We start from the raw sequence: 18896 nt of genomic DNA, 5'->3' as shown, positions 1-18896 counted from the left end.
TCCCCTGACAACTGAGCTCTGAGAAGAGCTGATGTCTAGAAATTCTTGTGACCCCTCCTCACGACAAATCTTAAAACTCAACATTTTGTTTCTGGTTTAGAAAAGCTGTCAGGACGGCGGACCATGGCCCTTTAGTGATTTCATAGATTTGCTCTAAATTTTGACAAGCAGCCCTGAAATTCAATCAAGTGTGACGGTTGTAAACTTTGAGACAGAAATCGGAATCACGGGGGCTGCGTGGGAGTGAGCGGGGCTAGCGGGCCAGCCAGCCTCTCTGCTCTAGGGTGACTTTGCTGTGACCCCCAACTCTTTGGAAAGTGCTGCACTAGAAAGATCCTTCCTTGTGACAATGACAGTCCTTTCCCTGTGGAGTTGGTGACAGTTAATCAAACACGAAATCAGCCATGTGGACTTCTATACCTTGTTGATCACTATCCCAAGCTACAGACATAAATATTTCTGTAATGATGAATCCATTTACCTAATATCCTACTCAGAATGGACAAGTAAACTTGGAATCACATTCAGGCAAAGATCATATTATGTGTCTTTTTCCTTCAAAGAAAACCCAATGGCTAAAACACATCTCAATGTAATCATAAATCTACTCTGCTCATACAAACAAGGAAATGTCTTTCTAGATTAATAGCCCAACAGTTTACCTAAAGTCCATTTATGTTCTTATGTTTAGTGTGAAATGGGGAAGCGAGAGATCCGGAATGGGTGTGGAGCGAGGTAGTGGCCTGTTTATTTTAGTGGGACTCAAAGTTAATGTATGGAAATAAGAAGTCACTATTCTCGATCCATGAAAGACATTGAACTTTCCTTTTAAGTAATTCTATCAATGAAAAACTGTTTCATCCATTTTTCATTGTTGACCAGCAGCTCTATTGAAATAGTTTGTCAACTTCCTAAGTAAAGGGAACACATGTTCATTCCCACCGGCCTTTTACTGTGAGAGCAAATAAAAATAACCAAGTGTATTATGTGTGAGGGTCTTAATCAGAAACCCAGAGACTCTTTAAAAGTTGCCACACTGGCAAGTTTCTCATCTTGCTCTGTGCACAAGAAACGCACGCTACCCTGCTGCCGTGAAAACACAGGAGATAAAAGACTAAACTCAAGTGAATACGGCCCCAGCCCCAGTAGTGTGTCTGGATCTCCTAACCTCATTGCCTGTCTGTCTCCTTAACACTTGTATTCCCCCACCTCTCAACTTCCTAACAAGAATAACTACTCTGAATGCAAACAGACTATATTCTCTAATCAATAGATACAGAGTGGTTGAAAGGGTTACAAAAAGAGATAGAGATGTGGTCTACCAGAGACTCACTGCAGATTCAAGGACACAGGGTGAAAGCAAAGGAATGGAAAAAGACACCCCATGCAAAAGGAAAGTGAAAGGAAGCAGGGGCAGCTATACTTACATCAAGCGATACAGACATTAAGTCCAAGGTTGCAGTAAGTGGCAAAGAAGATCATTGCACAATGATAAAGAGGTCAACACATGTGACCCCCTAATGATGAAGGAGGGCAGAACACATAGTGCCCCCAACTCAAGAGCACCTAAATATAGACAGCAAATATTAACAGACCTAGAGGAAGAAATATACAGCCATACAGCAATATTAGGGGACTTCCATATCCCATTTTCAACAACGACTCGATCATCCAGACAGAAAATCAATAAGGAATTCTTGAACTAAAACTACATGTAACACTAGATGGACTTAGATATTTACAGAACACTCAATGAATGGATTTGTAATATTATCGAATGATTTTTCTTCATTTTTTGAGATGATCATATGATTATTTGCCTTCATTCTGTTTATGAGCTGAAGCACGTTCATTGATTTGTGGAAGTTGAACCATCCTTGCATCCTGGAAAAAGTCCCACTTGATCACAGTCTGACTCTTTCAATGCATTGTTAAAATTGGTTTGCTGATACTTTGTTGAAGATTTTTGCATCTATGTTCATCAGTGATGTTGGTCTATAATTTTCTTTTCTTGTAGTATCCTTATTTGGGTTTTGGTAATGCTGGACTCAAGTTTGGAAGTGTTCCTTTGTGTTCTATTCTTTGAAAATTTGGGGAAGAATTGGTATCAGTTCTTCTTTAAATGTTTGGTACAATTTTCCAGTAAAGCCATTGGTCCTGAACTTTGGTTTGTTAGAAGGTTTGTAATAACCGATTCAATCTCCTTACTAGTAATTGGTCTGTTAAAATTTTCTATTGCCTCATGATCCTGCCTTGGTCTTCTGTGTTGTTCATTTGTGGTGTCTAATTGTTCATAGTGGTCTCGTGATCCTTTGTATTTGTTTGGTATCCATTGTAGTTATCTCCTCTTTTATTTCTAATGTTATTTGAATTATCTCCCATTTTCTTCTTGGAAGTCTATCTAAAGGTTTGCCTATTTTGTTTATCTTTAAACAAACAGCTTTTAATTTTTGTTGATCTTTTCATTTATTTCCACTCCAGTCTTTGTTTCACTTATTTCCATTCTGATCTTTGTTATCGTCTTCCTTCTGTTAACTTTCAGTTTAGTTTTTTCTTCATTTTCTTTTTTTTTTTAAAGATTTTATTTATTTATCTTTAGAGGGGAAGAGGGGAAGGAGAGAGGGAGAGAAACATCAATGTATGGTTGCCTTTTGTGTGTCCCCTGCTGGGAACTGGCCTGCAGGGAACTGACCTGCCACCCGGGCATGTGCCCTGACTGGGAATCGAACCACGATCGTGTGCTTCGCAGGCCCGCGCTTAATCCACTCAGCTACACCAGCCAGGGCTTCATTTTCTAGTGTCTCGAGGAATAAAGCAGGTTGCTTGCTTGAGCTTTTTCTCTTCCCTTCATGGAGGCATTTATGGCTCTGAACTTCCCTCCTAAAACTGCTTTTAGTGCCTCCCACTTGCTTTGATGTGCTGTATTTCCCTTTCATTGTCTTTCTGATTTCTTTTTTGACCCGTTTATTGTTTGGTACCTTTAAAAAATCCTCATGTGCGTTTTTGCTAAAAAGCGAAACTCCTGTAGACTGAAAACCATAAGACACCGATGAAAGAAGTTGAAGAAAACACAAATAAATGGGAAGCTATTCTATGTTCATGAGTCAAAAGAATTAATGGTTGTGCTACCCAAAGAAATCTACACATTTAATGCAATTTCCATTCAAATTCCAATGGCATCTTTCACACACACAGGACAAACAATTCTAAAATGTGTATAAAATCATAGCAGATTTCAAATACCCCATACAATCCTGGGAAAGAAAAATAAAGCTGGAGACATCATTTCCAACCATATAACAACACTGTGGCAATAAAGAGTGTGATATTGACATAGAAACAGACAGAGACCAACAGAACAGAAAAAAGAGTCCAAAATTAAATGCATGGATGATATGGTCCATTGACCATTGATCTGTAACAAAAGAGCCAAAAATATACAAAAGGAAAAGAACAGTCTCTTCAATAAATGATGCTGGGAAAACTGGACCGTCACATGCAAAAGATTAAAACTGGAACCCTGCCTTACACCAGACAGAAAAATTAACTCAAAATGGATTGAAGACTCGAATGTAAGGCCTGAAACCGTAACATTCCTAGAAGAAAACATAGGCAGTAAACTCCTAGATAATCAATCTTGGTGATGATTTTTTTTTGGATTTGACACCACAGCAGAGACAACAAAAACAAAAATAAAGAAGTAGGATTACATCAGACTAAAAAGCTTCTCTACAGCAAAAGAAACCATTATTAAAATGTTCCAAAAAGCAAGGGTGGGCTGGGATGAGAGTAAAAGACAGAAAAGTGTACTTGAACAACAATGAAAATAAGATAAAAAATTTTTTTCGGAAAGCAATGTACCAAATGGAAAAAAAAAAACTTGCAAGTCACATATATGATAAGGAATTGATATCCAAAATATAGAAATAACTCAGACAACTCTACAGCAAAATACAATCCAATAAATAAATAGGCAGAGAATCTGAATAGATATTTCTCCAGAGAAGACATACAGATGGCCAACAGGTACATGATAAGATGCTCAGCATCACTAATCATCAGGGAAATGCAAATCAAAACCACAATGAGCCCTGGCTGGTGTAGCTCAGTGGATTGAGCACGGACCTGCAAACCAAACAACCGTGGTTCAATTCCCAGTCAGGGCACATGCCTGGGTTGCAGGCCAGTTCCCAGCAGGGGACGCACAAGAGGCAACCATACATTGATATTTCTCTCCCCTCTCCTTCCCTTCCCCTCTAAAGATAAATAAATAAAATCCAAAAACAAATTTTTAAACTACAATAAGATACCACCTCACACCTGTCAGAATGCCATCATCCAAAATAACAACAAATATCTGTTGGCAAGGATGTGGAGAAAAGGGAACCCTCGTGCACTGTTCCTGGGAATGTAAGTTGGTGCCACCACTACGGGAAACAGTGTGCAGTGTACAGGTTCCTCGGACAATTAAAAATAGGACCACTCTGTGATGCAACCATTCTACTCTGGGTGTTGGTCCAAAGGACAGGAAGGCCCCACCATTCCCAACAGCCTAGACAGGAAAACAAGTGTCTATCAGCAGATGACTGAAGAGGGAGATAGAGAGACAGAGAGATGAAATCGTGTTCAGTCTCGAGAAAGAAGGAAATGCTGTCACCTGCAATAACATGGAGGAACTTGAGGCATCATGTAAGTGAAATAAGCCAAATGGAGAAGGACTGATACTATGTGGTATCACTAATATGTCAAATCTAAATTACAAAGTGTAACTCACAGGACTAGAGTAGAACCGTGGGGGGCGGGTGGCAGGAATGGGGAGAGTCTGGTAAAAGAGGACAAAGTTGCAGTTATAAGATGAAGAACTTCTGAGGATCTAATAGATCCATGGTGTTTATAGTTGATAACTCTGTTATATAATGGAAATTTACATCTCACATACCAAAAGAAAAAGATAAATATGTGAGATGATGGATATTTCGGTGCTGTGACGGTGGGACTCCTTTCACAATACATAATACATCAAACCACCCCATGTTCATTTCAAGTATCTTACAATTATATTAGTCAATTATACCTCAGTAAAGCTGGAAAAAAGCTGTCAAGGTCATGAAAGATGATAAATTGTCACAGACCAGAGGGTGGCTAGGGACACCCAACAACTAAGTGGAATGTGTTACCTGGATTGGATTGTGGTACAGAAAAGGACATTCATTTTAAAGCTGGTGAAATTCTAATAAAGCCTAGAGTTTGGAACTGAATATGAAAGGGACCTGGAATAGGTGAAGGATGTACAGGAAATGCCCTTACTATCTTTGCAGGTTTTCCATAAATCTAAATATATTCCAAAACAAAAGTTTATTTTTAAAAAGATAAATGAGGAACCTTACAGGGCACACGCCCTTGTCATGGATTAGAGTGAGAAGATCTTGGGGAATGGAAAAAGTTTGGAAACAGACAAGCCCGGAAATCTGAGCAGGAGATTCTTAAGGATTAAGCCTGGCGGGTCTTTAAGGGGATTTTGGCCACTTTGACGCCCTCCCAGCTGCAGTTGGTCTTACAATCTCACATCGAGTGCACTCAGCCAGAGTGGGGCGGATGCTAAATAATGAATGAGCAAGATTTAGCGATGACAACAAGCCATACCAAAGCATCCTTAGGAGAAGTTAAGAAGTTAATGTTCACCTCTTGACTCATAAAAATGAAGATATATAGCAATTAAAGCCAAAAAGTTCACTCTAAGTAATAGCATTAGGCATTAGAATAGGCCACTAAAGTGGCTAAGAATTGCCCACTTCCCGAGCCTTAAACAAACTTAATGAATCTCAACCCATGGATAGTTTAGATGCCGCCTGCTGCATCATTTTCTCCTGCTGACATTTAATCGTAACCCTTTTCAGTAGTTTCTCATGGAGCTTCTGGTGTTTTTTCCTACTCAATTTTTGTTGCATTTAATGTCTTTTCTTTGGCAAGCAGTACATGGCACTTGGTGCTTTTTCACTTATAAGTCCCGCCTCCCTAGGGACTTACTCATTCAATCATCCATTCACCCACTATGTCAATAAAAGTCAAGTCAATCAATGCTGGATGTCCACCAGACATCACTTTGGGCATTAAGACAGCATTGCTGTCTTCACACTTTCCACTGAAGGTAAAAGACAAACCGTGAATTAGGCAATTAAAAAAATACTGCATTAAGTGGCATAAAAGATGCCTGCCCTTGATGTTATGGGGATACACAGGAGGGACACCTAACCAGGCTTTAGGTCTAAAGGTGAAAACTAACTTGGGTTCTGAAGAGCTAGATCATACGCAACTGAGGCCAAAGGCCCAATCGTAGACATGGGAAGCTTCTGAAACCTGAAGCACAGTTCCTTGCCGAGAGCAGGAATCGGAATCTTCATTAATTAAAGTCATCATAATATTGGTATCATGGATCAGGAGAGTAACAGTGGCTTGGGTCCAAGACACCAAGATGAATAGGGCAGAATTCCAACCCTCAAGCGGTTTTTGCAATTTTCCCTGTTCATCCTTGTGTGTGTATCCATCCTGCCAGTTACAATGTCTGGGACACCCCGGCCCTCAGTAAATGTCTGCTGAATGGCTGAGTTTTCTCAGACTCCCACACCCAGCAAAGCACCAAGTCCCATGAACTCGTATTTCACAATATTTCTTGCATCTGTCCCCCCTCCACTTTTCTACTTCTGCCACACATTTCTGACTTCCCATCTCTACCCCTAAAAGAACCTGGACGGTGCACCCCAATTTCAGCTCTCATTCCTAGACACTTCATGCCACCAGCAGATTTTTTCTGAAGCCTGAACTCTCTAAATAAAGTGTCTATTTCTTTAAACATTTCTCCTTTGCTATAGAATAAAACCCAGCATCTTCAGCTTACCATTCAAAGTCTCGAACCTTCTAAGGTCTTGTCCTGATTTACCATGTGTTTTCACAGCCAACATCCCCTTAAGCAAACCCTGCCCTCTGGTCATACTAGTTAACTCTTCTTTCAAACATGCTTTTTGCTGCCAAGATTCCACTCAAAGGCCTTGGCTTATGGCAGCTCTCCACTTAGCAGTGCTTCTTCTTGGGCACCTAAGGTCTGATGCAAATTGTTGCCCAGGGCAAAGCCTCCTCTGACCACCTTCTCTGGACAGGAGTGATTCAAGGCTTCTCAGCCCCAGGAGTTACAATTCACTAAACAACTGCTCCTGGAGGGAGCTCATTAAGGATTTATTAAAGAATGAACGGTCCAGTGGAAAAGACAAACACACCATCAGAACACAGTGTGAAATATTTATCAGGGAGGCCATGGAAGGCCTCCGCAAGCAGCTGGTGGGGGAGAGAGAAGCAAGGATGCAGGATGGCACATCCGGGGAGGTGACAAGTAAGGGTCACCCACGTGAAAACAACAGTGACCGAAGGCATCAAGACCCAAGCTCTGTGCACTGGAGAGAGTAGGCTAAAGGCACAGAGTCTAAGGGGTATAGCCAGGGACAAGCAGGAAGCAAGGGAAGGACACCATCCACATTTCACTTATTTTTACTAAGCTATCATTGAAGGATGGCAGACATAGGCGCACAAACCTTCAGTGTACAGCTTGATAAATATTGCTTTGTAACCACTTCCTAAAAAAAAGAGATAAAACACTACTGGTCCTCCAGAAGCTTCCCTTGTACCGTTTTTCCCTCAAAGGTAGTCATTAATTCTGATTTTTATATCCTAATTTCCCCACACAGATTGAATCCCACAGTCTACTCATATATCTGTCTTCATTTCAATCAAGTCTGAAAGTCATCCACATTAATGCATATATATATAGAGAGAGATATGTATGGTTATAATTAAACTCTTTTCATTGCTTAATGTATTACATCGTATGAATGCATTAGAATTCATTATCCATTCAGCTATATTGCATATTAGATATTAGAAACTGAAATATTCAACTATACTGGATATTATAGATGTATCCTATTGGAAACTACTGAAATAAAGCTTCAAGAAACATTCAGGTACATGTCTTTGGTGCACATGAGCACATACTTGTTTGATACACACAGGCTTAAAACTGTTGAGTCATAGGTATACCTGTGTTCAAATGACCAGATACTGCTAACAGTGTTCTAAAGTGGCCCTATGAATTACAGTCCTACCAGAATTTATGAAAGCCAGAGATGTTCCTCATCTTCATCAAAACTTCTTACTGTCAATCATTTAAATGTATGCCATTTTGATGACTGTATAATGGTGTATAATTTTAACTATTTAGTTCCTTGGTGACTGATGACATCAAGCACCTTTTCTTGTTTAAACATCTTGCACACTTTTCTGTTGGGTTGTCTATGCTCTTTCCTATTGATTTGTAGGTGCTCTTTATATATTCTGGCTAAAACCCTCTGTCAGAATGTGTGTTAAATATATACATATATATTTAACACACACATAATATATACATATATATTTAACACACACATATATTAAATATATATTTAATATATTACAACATATTGTATTAATATATACAATATATTTATTATATTGCACACAACATAATATATTAATATATATTAATATAGTATATTAATATTATATATTAATATATTATATAATATATAATACATATTATACACAATATGTATTGATATATTTAATATTGTAATATACTGAATATACAAATATTTAATTATATCAAATATTGTATTAAATATTAAATATATATCCTGCTTTGTAGTATGCCTTTTTATTGTTTTAATGGATTCTTTTATAGACAGAATTACTTAAGTTTATTGTACTTCAGTTTACTAATCTCAATAAATTTGGATCAAACTTCTTATGAATATTTTCCTAGTCCAAGTTGATGAAGGTTTGTTATTATATTATTTTTTAGAATTTTCATTGTTTCACTTTCTAATTTAGCTCTACAACCCATATCTACCTGACTTTTGTGCATGGCAAAAAAAAAAATCAAGGTCCATTTTAAAAAATATATATTTTATTTATTTTTAGAGGGGGAAGGGAGAAAGAAAAGAGGGAGAGAAACATCAACATGTGGTTGCCTCTCACGTGCCCCCCACTGGGAACTGGCCCACAACCCAGGCATGTGCCCTGACTGGGAATTGAACGGGCGACCCTTTGGTTCACAGGCCAGCACCCAACCCACTGAGTCACACCAGCCAGCACTCAAGGTCCATTTTTAATGTAACTACATAATTGACTCCACATCATTCTTTAAAAGACCATCTCGTTCCCACAGCACTTCTGTGCCTGCCACTTTTGTCATTGATCGAGTACCTGTCAACAATAAAATATACACAGGTTTGTTCTGCACTCTCTGTTCTGTCGACTGATCTAAGTCCCTTATCCGGGCACCAAACCAACCTGCTCTAATTAACCTAGCTTTATAACAAGTTAATATAGTTTTATAATAAGTTTTGCTATCTGGAACAGTCATCTAACTGTTCTTCGTCAAGATTGTCTTGGCTATTCTTGGCCTTTTGCAACTTCATATAAATTTTATATCCACCCTGGCTGGTGTAGCTCAGTGGATTTGAGCACGGGCCTGTGAAGCAAAGGGTCACTGGTTCAATTTCCAGTCAGGGCACATGCCTGGGTTGCAGGCCAGGTTCCCAGTAGGGGACACATGAGAGGCAACCACACATTGATGTTTCTCTCCCTCTCTTTCTCCTTCCCCTCCCCTCTCTAAAATTAAATAAATAAAATATTTAAAACAATTTTATATCCATTTTTCAACACACACAAAGTTGTTGGGATTTTCATTGAAATTGTATTTACAGATCAATCTGGGAGAGAATTAAAGAGACCTTACCAGTCTCATTAAGTATTTGAAACTTTTATGCTAGATTTATTCCTAAGTGTTTGATATCTTCATGGTAGTGTAAACACTAATGGTGGAACTGATTTCTCCTAATTTAATTTTGTATATTGACTTCGTATCCAGTAGCTGTGATAAGCCCAAAGATATTATTATTAATTCATTAACTGTATCTGTAGTTTGGATTTTCAAATGTACATAATCATGTCATCTACTAATAATAACAATTTTATTACTTCCTTTTAATTCTTATGTTTTTATTTCTATTTCTTGCCTTATTGCATTGGCCATGACCTCCTGTACAATGCTGCACGGAAGTCATGAGAGTGGATGTTCCTGTCTAACGATCTACACAATTTTTCAATATTTTACCATTAACTCTGGTCTTTTTAAAGAAATCCTTTATCAGAAAATTTAAGTTTCTTTTTACTTCCAGGTCATTTAGAATTTTATCAATCACAGGTAGAGAATTGCATCAAATGCTTTTCATCTATTGGGATAATCATGTGGGTTTAGCTCCATTCTGTTACTGTGATAAATTACTTTAATTGACTTTCCAATTTTATGTCAACTTTGCATCATGGGATAAATACAACCTTCGTATATGTTATCATTACATGTGACAGGATTCATTACTTATTTTTTAGCTGTATATTATCCTTGTCTAAACAAAACCTTTGAAGGCAGGGTTTTATACAACTTTGCACTTTTCTGTATTATTCACAACCCTGTAATTCTATTATAACTGTATTTATAAAACTTAAACATACTGAGGGTGGCACCCTGCTCTATTGTTGCATGTTCTGGCCCACTTGGAACACTGCATGTCATGTAAATGCTTGTTCAAATGAAGTAGTCATGCTCTCCTCACGAAGTGTCTTTCACACACAAGATACTCTCAATCAATGCCTGATAATAATGAATTTGCCAGTTAGTGCTTTTTAAATTATTATTTCTATGAGGCCCATCTTCCCAGCTTACCTCCTCATGATATCAAAGCATCAGACCTAGGACTTACTGGCAGGGACACAATCAATAATGCCTCAATGCAGAGGAACCATATGTTGCACGAGACTTGCCGTCTACTTAGAGGGTAACGGACCGTATTTATCACCCAGTGGCCGTGACAGCCAGTCTCACGATAGCTGGTCAGGCAGCTCCACTTCGTGTGTAACACAGCAGTGAGGTTTTCCAATGCACATGAGTCAGTCTCCCTGGGAAGTTTGCCAAGCTTGAGGGCTTGACATGGGAGTTTAGAAACTGGGCCCATCTTTCTCTGTTTCCGAGAAAGCAGAAGTGCACTTTTTTGGCAAGAAAAGGTCTGTCTCTCAACAACCACAGTCCTGCATTTGCACGCTGCATTTGCACCGTGCTCAACATTTACGCCATCCTCTACACGCCCAGGGCACAACCTGTGCGGGTGTGGCTCTCAGGCAATTAATTCAGTGACTTCCAATGTCCTCAATACACACACTGAAAGCCAAGTTTCTGGGCTGAGAGCTCAGCACAAGGTCTACCTCTGCCCATCTACCTGCCATCAGCCACTTTAGTACGAAACATAACATAACGGCCTTAGTCCCACAAGTTCAAAAGATTCATCAGATTTCTCAATCTCTGGAGCTAAAAATACAAGAACTAAAAACTGTCATGTAGGTTTAAACCTGAGATAAATACAGACATCTATAAAGAGAAGTAAAAACTTTTCAGAGGCACTAGCCAGAAGTTGGTCTGTGGCTATTATACGTATGGAAGAAGGGAGGGAAGGAATCTTAAATACAATAACTTGAGTGTCTCAAGTTAAATATATTAAATACGATATCACAGACTATGATGTTGAAATAAATCATCAAGACACACCCAGCAGAGTTCAAAGAAGTCAAAGGTTCTTTAAAACAAACTGAAACGCCAGCCCACGGTGAGAGAAGCCCACGGATGGAGTTACTATGCTACCTACAAGAGTGACCAATATGACAATGAACACAACAAGGAGATCCATCAGAACACATTCAAGAGACAGTCCAACTTCTGTGTCTTAACCAAAGAGAGAGGCAGCGTGTCCTGCCTCGGCCTGAGCTTTGTCTGTCCTGTTTCTCTAAAACCACATAGCAAATCATCCCGGTAAATGTGAATGTTTGTACATGTTTCCCAGGCTGAAATGATCCAGTCAGGCTAATCACATATAGTTAGAAAAGGATATTTGCTGCTTGTTTGTTTGACTGATTTTTAATGGAACATTCGAAAGACTCATTCCCTTGGGTTGAACTTTATCTTCTGGTGTTTTACCGATCTGCTCCAGGGGGGTACAATACCTCCATGAATCTGCTCTGTGGGACATAAATAGCATTACGTAATGATCGGCGACCAAGTTTGCTCCAATCCATTTATTCTCTGCTCATTGTGTGAATAATTTATTCCAGGAGGCATGCGTGCACTTGGCATTTATTTACTATTCACTGGCAACATAAACTCTATTTAAGCAGGTGCAAATTCACACACAGAGGAGACAGTTCTTTTAAGTGAGGCACTTACTAAACCAAGCATGGTACTAAGGCTGCGTATGAATGTGAACATTTAAGATTCTATCGTCCACTCTTTACTCATTCCCTCTTCTGCTCTCTCTCTCTCTCTCTTAATTTTAAATAGGCTCTCTGAGTCACTGTGTGCAGAGCTGGAAAGGAAAGCAGGGGTTGGGGACCAAGCAGGGGGCTGGTCTCGGCTAGCAGAGCCTGCAGACAGTGAGAAGGAGAAGAGTTGGTGGCCACAGAATGGCCAGGCAGGGAGCCAGCAGGGGCCCACTGCCCCAGGGAGAGTCAGGCCCCCAGGGGACAGACTGGAGGCCAGGCAGGGGGGCAGCCTAACAGGTTCCAGGTGGTGCGTTGGCTTTGCTGGCTGAAGAACCCATACACCTCGGGTCCAGAACTATTATGCAGACAGACAGGCTGATCTCCCATTTGAAAAGTGGGAGGTCTTCAGTAGAGTGGGAGGGCTCGGCCAGCCAGACAGGCAGGCGATGTCTGAGAAGCAATCACACTTATGGGGACCATGTGGTGAGACCGAGCAGGGGCCGCTCACTGTGCTGGGTGCCGCGTGTGGTGTGCTCGTCCTAAGGAGCTAGTCCTGGATGTTCTCTTTCTCTTTCTGGGTGTTGGCTGAACCTGCCTTCCTCTCTTCCTCTCCCACCCTTGCAGGAAAGAATGCATACATTCCTCACTCGAGGGCATTTTTTCATTGCTTCTAGAGAGAGAGGAAGAGAAAGAGGGAGCGAGAGCAAAACACAGATGCCAGAGAGAGGCATCGACTGTCTGCCTCCCACACACATTTGTACCAGGGGGCATGTGCACCAGGACTGGGGATGGATTCTGCAACCTAGGCATGTGCCCCAACCAGGAATCGAACCCCCGACCTTTCAGCCAAAAGAATGTGATGTTCCAACTAACGGAGCCAAACCAGCCAGGGCCCTCACCCTCTTTGAAGAAGCCTTGGCCATGAGATTTTCTCTGGCCAATAAAAAGGGATCACAGGGTAGAGCACTTGTGGGTGGAAATAGTGAGAAGCAAGACATGATTCACCAGCATCCCTTTAACTGACCTTGACAATCATGAAAACAATAAACAGGAGGAAGCTTCCACCAGCTCACATAACTAAAATGAGGAAAATACCCTGTTGCTATAGACTGGATGTTTGTATTCCCCCAGAATCAGATACCTCTATTCCCCCCAGTTCAGAGGTTGAATCCTAATACCCAGTGCGCTGGGATTGGGGGGCGGGGCCTTTGGAAGGTGACTAGGTCAAGAGGGTGCAGCCCTTGTGAATAGGATTTGGGCCCTTCTCAAACAGTGTCCAGGGAGCTCCCTCACCGTTTCCGCCTTGTGAGGACTCAACAAAAAGAGAGCTGCCTATGAACCCAGAAGCAGGCTCTCTCCAAAACTGACTGCAAACAGACACCAAATCTGCCTGCACCTTGATCTTGAACTTCCCAGCCCCCAGAGCTGTAGGTTTGTGGTACATCAGCTACTCAGCCCAATGTACTCTGTTATAGTGGCCTGAATGAACCAAGTCACCTGTCAGCCTGCACAGATGGGAAGCACGAGGGGAACACACACTTTTGTCGTGTTGAGTCCCCAACATTAGGGGACTGCATGTCACTGCAGGATCTCCTTGGATCATCCCAGCAAACCTGCAAGTCCCTTAGAGAGGGCTGTGAATGTACATCCTGGTGACTGTGAGCACTTGGCCTAGGACCACAGAGCTGGTAAGAGGCAGAATCAGAGTCTAAGCCCAGGTCCGTCCACGCTGAGCCCGCTCTTATCCACGCTTCGGCAAAGCAAACGGAATCCACACGAGAGAAAACAAGGCATCTGGGAACTTCTACACACACACGACTGACACAAAACCAGGTGTCTAAGCAGAGTGGCCTCTCTCACTCTGCAGAAAAAGACCAAAAAAAAGAAGTTCAGACAGGCCACATACCACCAACAGAATGCGCGTCTAATGTCACACTGTTCTCTGGACAGTGAGACCACATGAAATGGTGACCTCAAGGGGACCCAGGCAGGGATGGCTGAGTGGGGGGGGAGGGGGGCTGGGGCACTGAAGAAGCATCCGTGTACTTCTCTGGCTTTGCTAGACCACATACTTCACTTTTACTTTGTATCTAAAGTAAATACAGATCCTCCAGGTAACAGACTTCTGTTGTTAACCCTTCTGAAGCCACAGGCAGCATGATGCAGACCCGGAAGGAAAATCATCAAAGAACCCAAAGTGCTGTTTGTAGCTAACACGACAACATTCTGCGTACGTCCAGCAATATTACCCGTCCCTGAAATTTCCAAGTGGAGTTCAATGTCCAGAATCCATGGTACAAACCTGTCTTCCTAGTAGCCTCTAATCCTGACTTAAGAACGGAAGAATTCCCTCACGCACGTTTATATCTGCGTGGGTGTTCATCTTAATTATCAACCGACCAATGACTGACAGGAATCAAATTTACTGATGGGCTGGAAGTAGTCTGACCCTGCACCAGATCATGTCACTTTTCTCTTGTCCAACCTGGGGACAGTCCTTACACCAGAACAGGAGAAAGAAGCTGCACATCCTGACTTTTAGCCAAGTGGGCGGAAATCTAGTCTTTAGTTGTCAGTTTTCCCTGTGCTATTTATTGACTTGCAGATGAAGCCATGCGTCTGAAGTCTGGGCAGAGCCAACACAGGGCCAAACGTTTCCTTTCAGGGAATCCTGGTACTGCAGTGACCGGCCTGTGTCATCCGAAGCCCTCATTTACTCTTGCCCTTAAGAGTAAATTGACTCTTAAAGCACCAGCAAAGTAACAGTGGGTTGTTTTCATGCAAATGATCTCCATAGCAACTATTCACTCACTTTTAACATCGTAAAAATCATTGATCATCCAGCTGATTAGACAGAATAAAGGGTGTTTTTTCCTAAACTACTGTCACCTTGGAACTTCATGTGACACTCTCATTCTAAATCTCCGCAACGTATGTCCAGAACGTCGTCTATAATAAAGTCAACATTACATTTTCGCCCTTTGTGTGGCCCTAATACACTAGGTATCATTCATTATGGGTTTCTACATTTCTACTGTCTAATTTGAAATTCACATCAAACTACCTGAAACACCCTAATATGTACCCAACATCTGATATATACTCTGAACACCCAGAAATTGAATTCAGAGAAATGTACATTTTTATGCTAATGTAATTTTTTTCATAGTGCTTTCATAAATATTATTTAAATATTTTAAAGTTTGTACATGTTTCAAAAGAGCAAAAGAACATCACAAAAATCTTCCTTTTAAGCAAAGCCCCCTTTTGAATTAAAAGCAAGTGTAGAGGAAAACAGAATATGTTTCAGGAAATGTATCTGAGAAAGCAAACAAACACACTAGGTGTTAATTTAAATAACAAATGAGGCAATTTACATATATACATATGTATGTACACATATATGTTTGTTTAGTGAACGCAATACTCTCTTCTAGAGCACCTGAGTGAAGAAGAAGGTACAGATCCCTGCATGGGCCCAAACCACCAGATTCCCCTTTGCTGCTCTTGAGCTCTCAGGAGTGGCTGGCTCAGCATCCTCTACTTCTCCAGAAAGGTGACTCTGCCGTGGCCTACCTGGTACCAGCATGGCTTCATACTTTCAATGAAAATCTAAATGGGGGGGGGGCGCATTTAAATATAATGCATGCAGTGACTCAAGGAGACATACTCATAGGAGACTGCACTATTGATGATCGCACTATTGATTTTCAGTAAGAGAATGATGGGAATAGATCAGCTAAAAGCCCAGGCTGCCAATGAACACACATTCTGAGGGAAGCTGAAATGACGATACATCACCATCCTAAGGCCAGACCATCCTGCCTGGTACCAAAACCAGGTGGCATCAAGTGCCAAATTACATGAAGACGCTATTTGCTCCCCTTTAAACTAACAACGCCACCTTTGCTAATCCTAGAGCTTGCGTTTTTAAGTGGCTACAGTTGCCTCTGCAACAACTTGCCATCCTAGAAATCTTCAGTTACGTGCGTCCCTGCTCTTAAAAGGATGAGACATGCTTTTGATGTTAACGAAATGATTCTCTACACCCAAGACAGAGGTCACCCCCCGAATCAAAGCTTTACATTTGAGCTTTCAGTGACTTTAGCAGGCCCTTGGAGAAAAGGGAGAGGCCTTCCTCTAAATGTAAGGGAAATACCTTTTTGCAGGCTTTTTCCTAGCGTCTCGGCAAAGCCCAGGGAAACGAGAAGGGTTGGGGAAGGATGCAAAAGGGACTCAGGTGGTGCGGCGGTAGATGTGCGAGTTCCAGAAGTTCTCCTCCCTACCTTTCTAGCGTAACTGGCGTCGTGACCCAAATACAAGGGAACCTCCGCACTCCGGGAGCAGACTCGGTTTAGATCCTGCAGCCCCGCGGGAAGAAACAGCGTCCTCGCCTTAGCGGGTTGGGCTGCACTCTTGAGATAACTCTCTTTATTTCGTTTTAATATTTGGTTTAAGGAGATGCTGATGGGTCAGATTTGAAGTTGTGGATCCACTAAACGCCTCTTTGGAGGGACCTTCCTTCCAGAAAGACAAGCCTTAGGGGCTCAGCCCAGAGCCCATCCGCTTGGCGGGAAGCCTGCACTGAATGGGAGTGGAGGTCCCCGCCCTTCAGCTCCCCCCTTCCCAAGTGGCGTGTTCCTGAGGAGCTGAGCTACCTGCTCTTTCTTTTTCCTTGCTCTTGGCAACCCGCCAATCTCACCCGAGTTGGGCTCAGGTAGAGGAGGAGGTCACTCTGCAGAAAACTCTGCTGGTACATGGCCCCAGGGTAAGTCGCCAGCGGCAACAACTTAACGTATTTTTTAATTTGTTAGTTTGTGGACGGAGTTAAATAGCCTCTGAAGAAGCACATAAAAGCCCCTCTAAAGCCCACTACTGCGCAACGCCGGGTTCCTCCGACCAAGCTTGTAGCAGTTTCACTTCTTGTCACCCCGCACCCCAAGGCACAGTGGAACGAGCCCCACCGCGGGGAAGCCTGCGGGGAGGTTGAGGTGGGCGGCGGCCGGGCAGTCCTTGGAAAGGTAGCTCCCCTTCCCTCCCCACCGCCCGGTCATTAAGGCAAGAAAGTGCGGGAGAAGACGCCTCGGATCGGAAGGAGGACGCGGACGCCCTGCCTCCGAGTTGGGCCACCGGCCGAGGTCCAAGAGCGCCGCGCGCGCTCCGGCCGCCACCCGGGTAGGTGGGTGTGCGCACGGCAGGTGCGGGACGAGGCCCCGGGAAAGAGCCGCCCTTACGTGCTCCAGCTTGTCTTTCCTCCGGAGCCAGACGCTGGCGCTGTAGTCCTGCTGCTTGACGCTGCTGTAGAAGTTCGCGCCCACTCGGGTCAGGCTCGGCGAGGGATCCTTGGGGCGGCTTTTGAGCCTCATCTGCTCAAAACCCTCGTGCGGGGAGGCCGAGAGCCACTCGTGCTGCCGGATCTCCATCCTGACATGACCAGGCTGCGGACGGCGCGCTCGGGATGGTCGGGGAGAGCGGGACACCGAGGGCGAGCGGGAGGCTGGGTGGGAGCGGGGGAAGGAATGGGCGGCGCGGGGAGCGCACGGCCGGGAGGGAGGGGCAGCTCCGGAGCAGAGGGGCGGGTGTGGGCCGGGCGGGGTCGGGGGAGGAGAGGGGTGTAGGAAAAGGGGGGAGGATGGGCGGGTAGGACAGGGAGTCTGGGACCGAAGGGAGCTCGCTCTGGAAGGCAGAAGTGCCGGTGCGCTCGGTGTGGCCGCACAGTCACCCGCCGGCGGCGTCCCGAGCGGGCGCTCCGCACGCCGGCTTCCCGCGGCACCGACTGGGACCCAGGGTCCGGCGGAGCGGGAGCTCGGGGAGGTGGCGGCGGAGCGGTGGGAGGGGCCGCCGCGGCCGAGCCAGCCGGAGCCCGCAGGTTGGTGCAGTGAGGAGCCGCCGCCGCCGCCCTCTAGCCGCGCCCTGGCCGAGCGGCCGACCGGGCTGGGGCCGCCTCTCCCCCACCCGCTACAGCGCTCCCTCCCGCATTTTCATTTGGAGGCCAGCAACCCCTGGAGAAGTGGGCGCTGCCTCCGAGCCTCCTTCCGCCCGCGGTGGGGCGCTGGGATGGGTCTGGAGTCGCTCCGGAGCCACCTCCGCCCTTCCCCCACCGCCAGCCTGCAGCGCCCCCGCAGCCCGCCCTGACTCCTCTGCTCGCTGCCTGCCGATTCCGAAAGTTCAATAACTTCCCACCTCCGGGGCCTGAGAGCATAGGGTGGCGCACCCCCCAAAATGGCCACGAGGACGTCTGTTTCGTAGAGCCTTGCACAGCACTTTCCTGCGAGGGTCTGGTGGTGCAGGAGCTGGGCGGCCAGGCTTGCAGGGCTCGTTCACCACCCTGCGTCCACTTCGAACAAAGCTCCCAGCGGCGGAGCCCCACCGGATCCTAGTCCAGCGACACCTGGGCCCTGTCCGCTAGCGCTCTGCCTCCTCTCTGCTCACAGGTCCCCGGGACCGGTCTTTCCTTCCCAATGGTTTTTGCACCAGCTTTCCCTCCCAGGCGCAGTCTT

The 18896-nt window shown here is 44.0% G+C and overlaps 1 protein-coding gene across 1 annotated transcript in view; it reads right to left on the bottom strand.

The window, feature by feature from the left end:
* PLD5 (phospholipase D family member 5) overlaps window positions 1-17909 on the bottom strand; it is a 224403-nt gene extending 206494 nt beyond the window's left edge. Inside the window, exon 1 of the mRNA XM_037150881.2 lies at window positions 17631-17909. Within this exon, the coding sequence (XP_037006776.1) occupies window positions 17631-17819 (189 nt within the window). The 5' untranslated portion in view covers window positions 17820-17909. The remainder of the gene's footprint in view (window positions 1-17630) is intronic.
* Window positions 17910-18896: the final 987 nt, after the last annotated feature.

Source organism: Artibeus jamaicensis, unplaced genomic scaffold (genome assembly GCF_021234435.1).
Source record: "Artibeus jamaicensis isolate MK-2021 breed Jamaican fruit bat unplaced genomic scaffold, CSHL_Jam_final scaffold_754, whole genome shotgun sequence".
Classification (NCBI taxonomy): Eukaryota; Metazoa; Chordata; class Mammalia; order Chiroptera; family Phyllostomidae; genus Artibeus; species Artibeus jamaicensis.
Note: the sequence above shows the minus strand (reverse complement) of the source record. Positions and strands in the feature narration are given on the sequence as shown.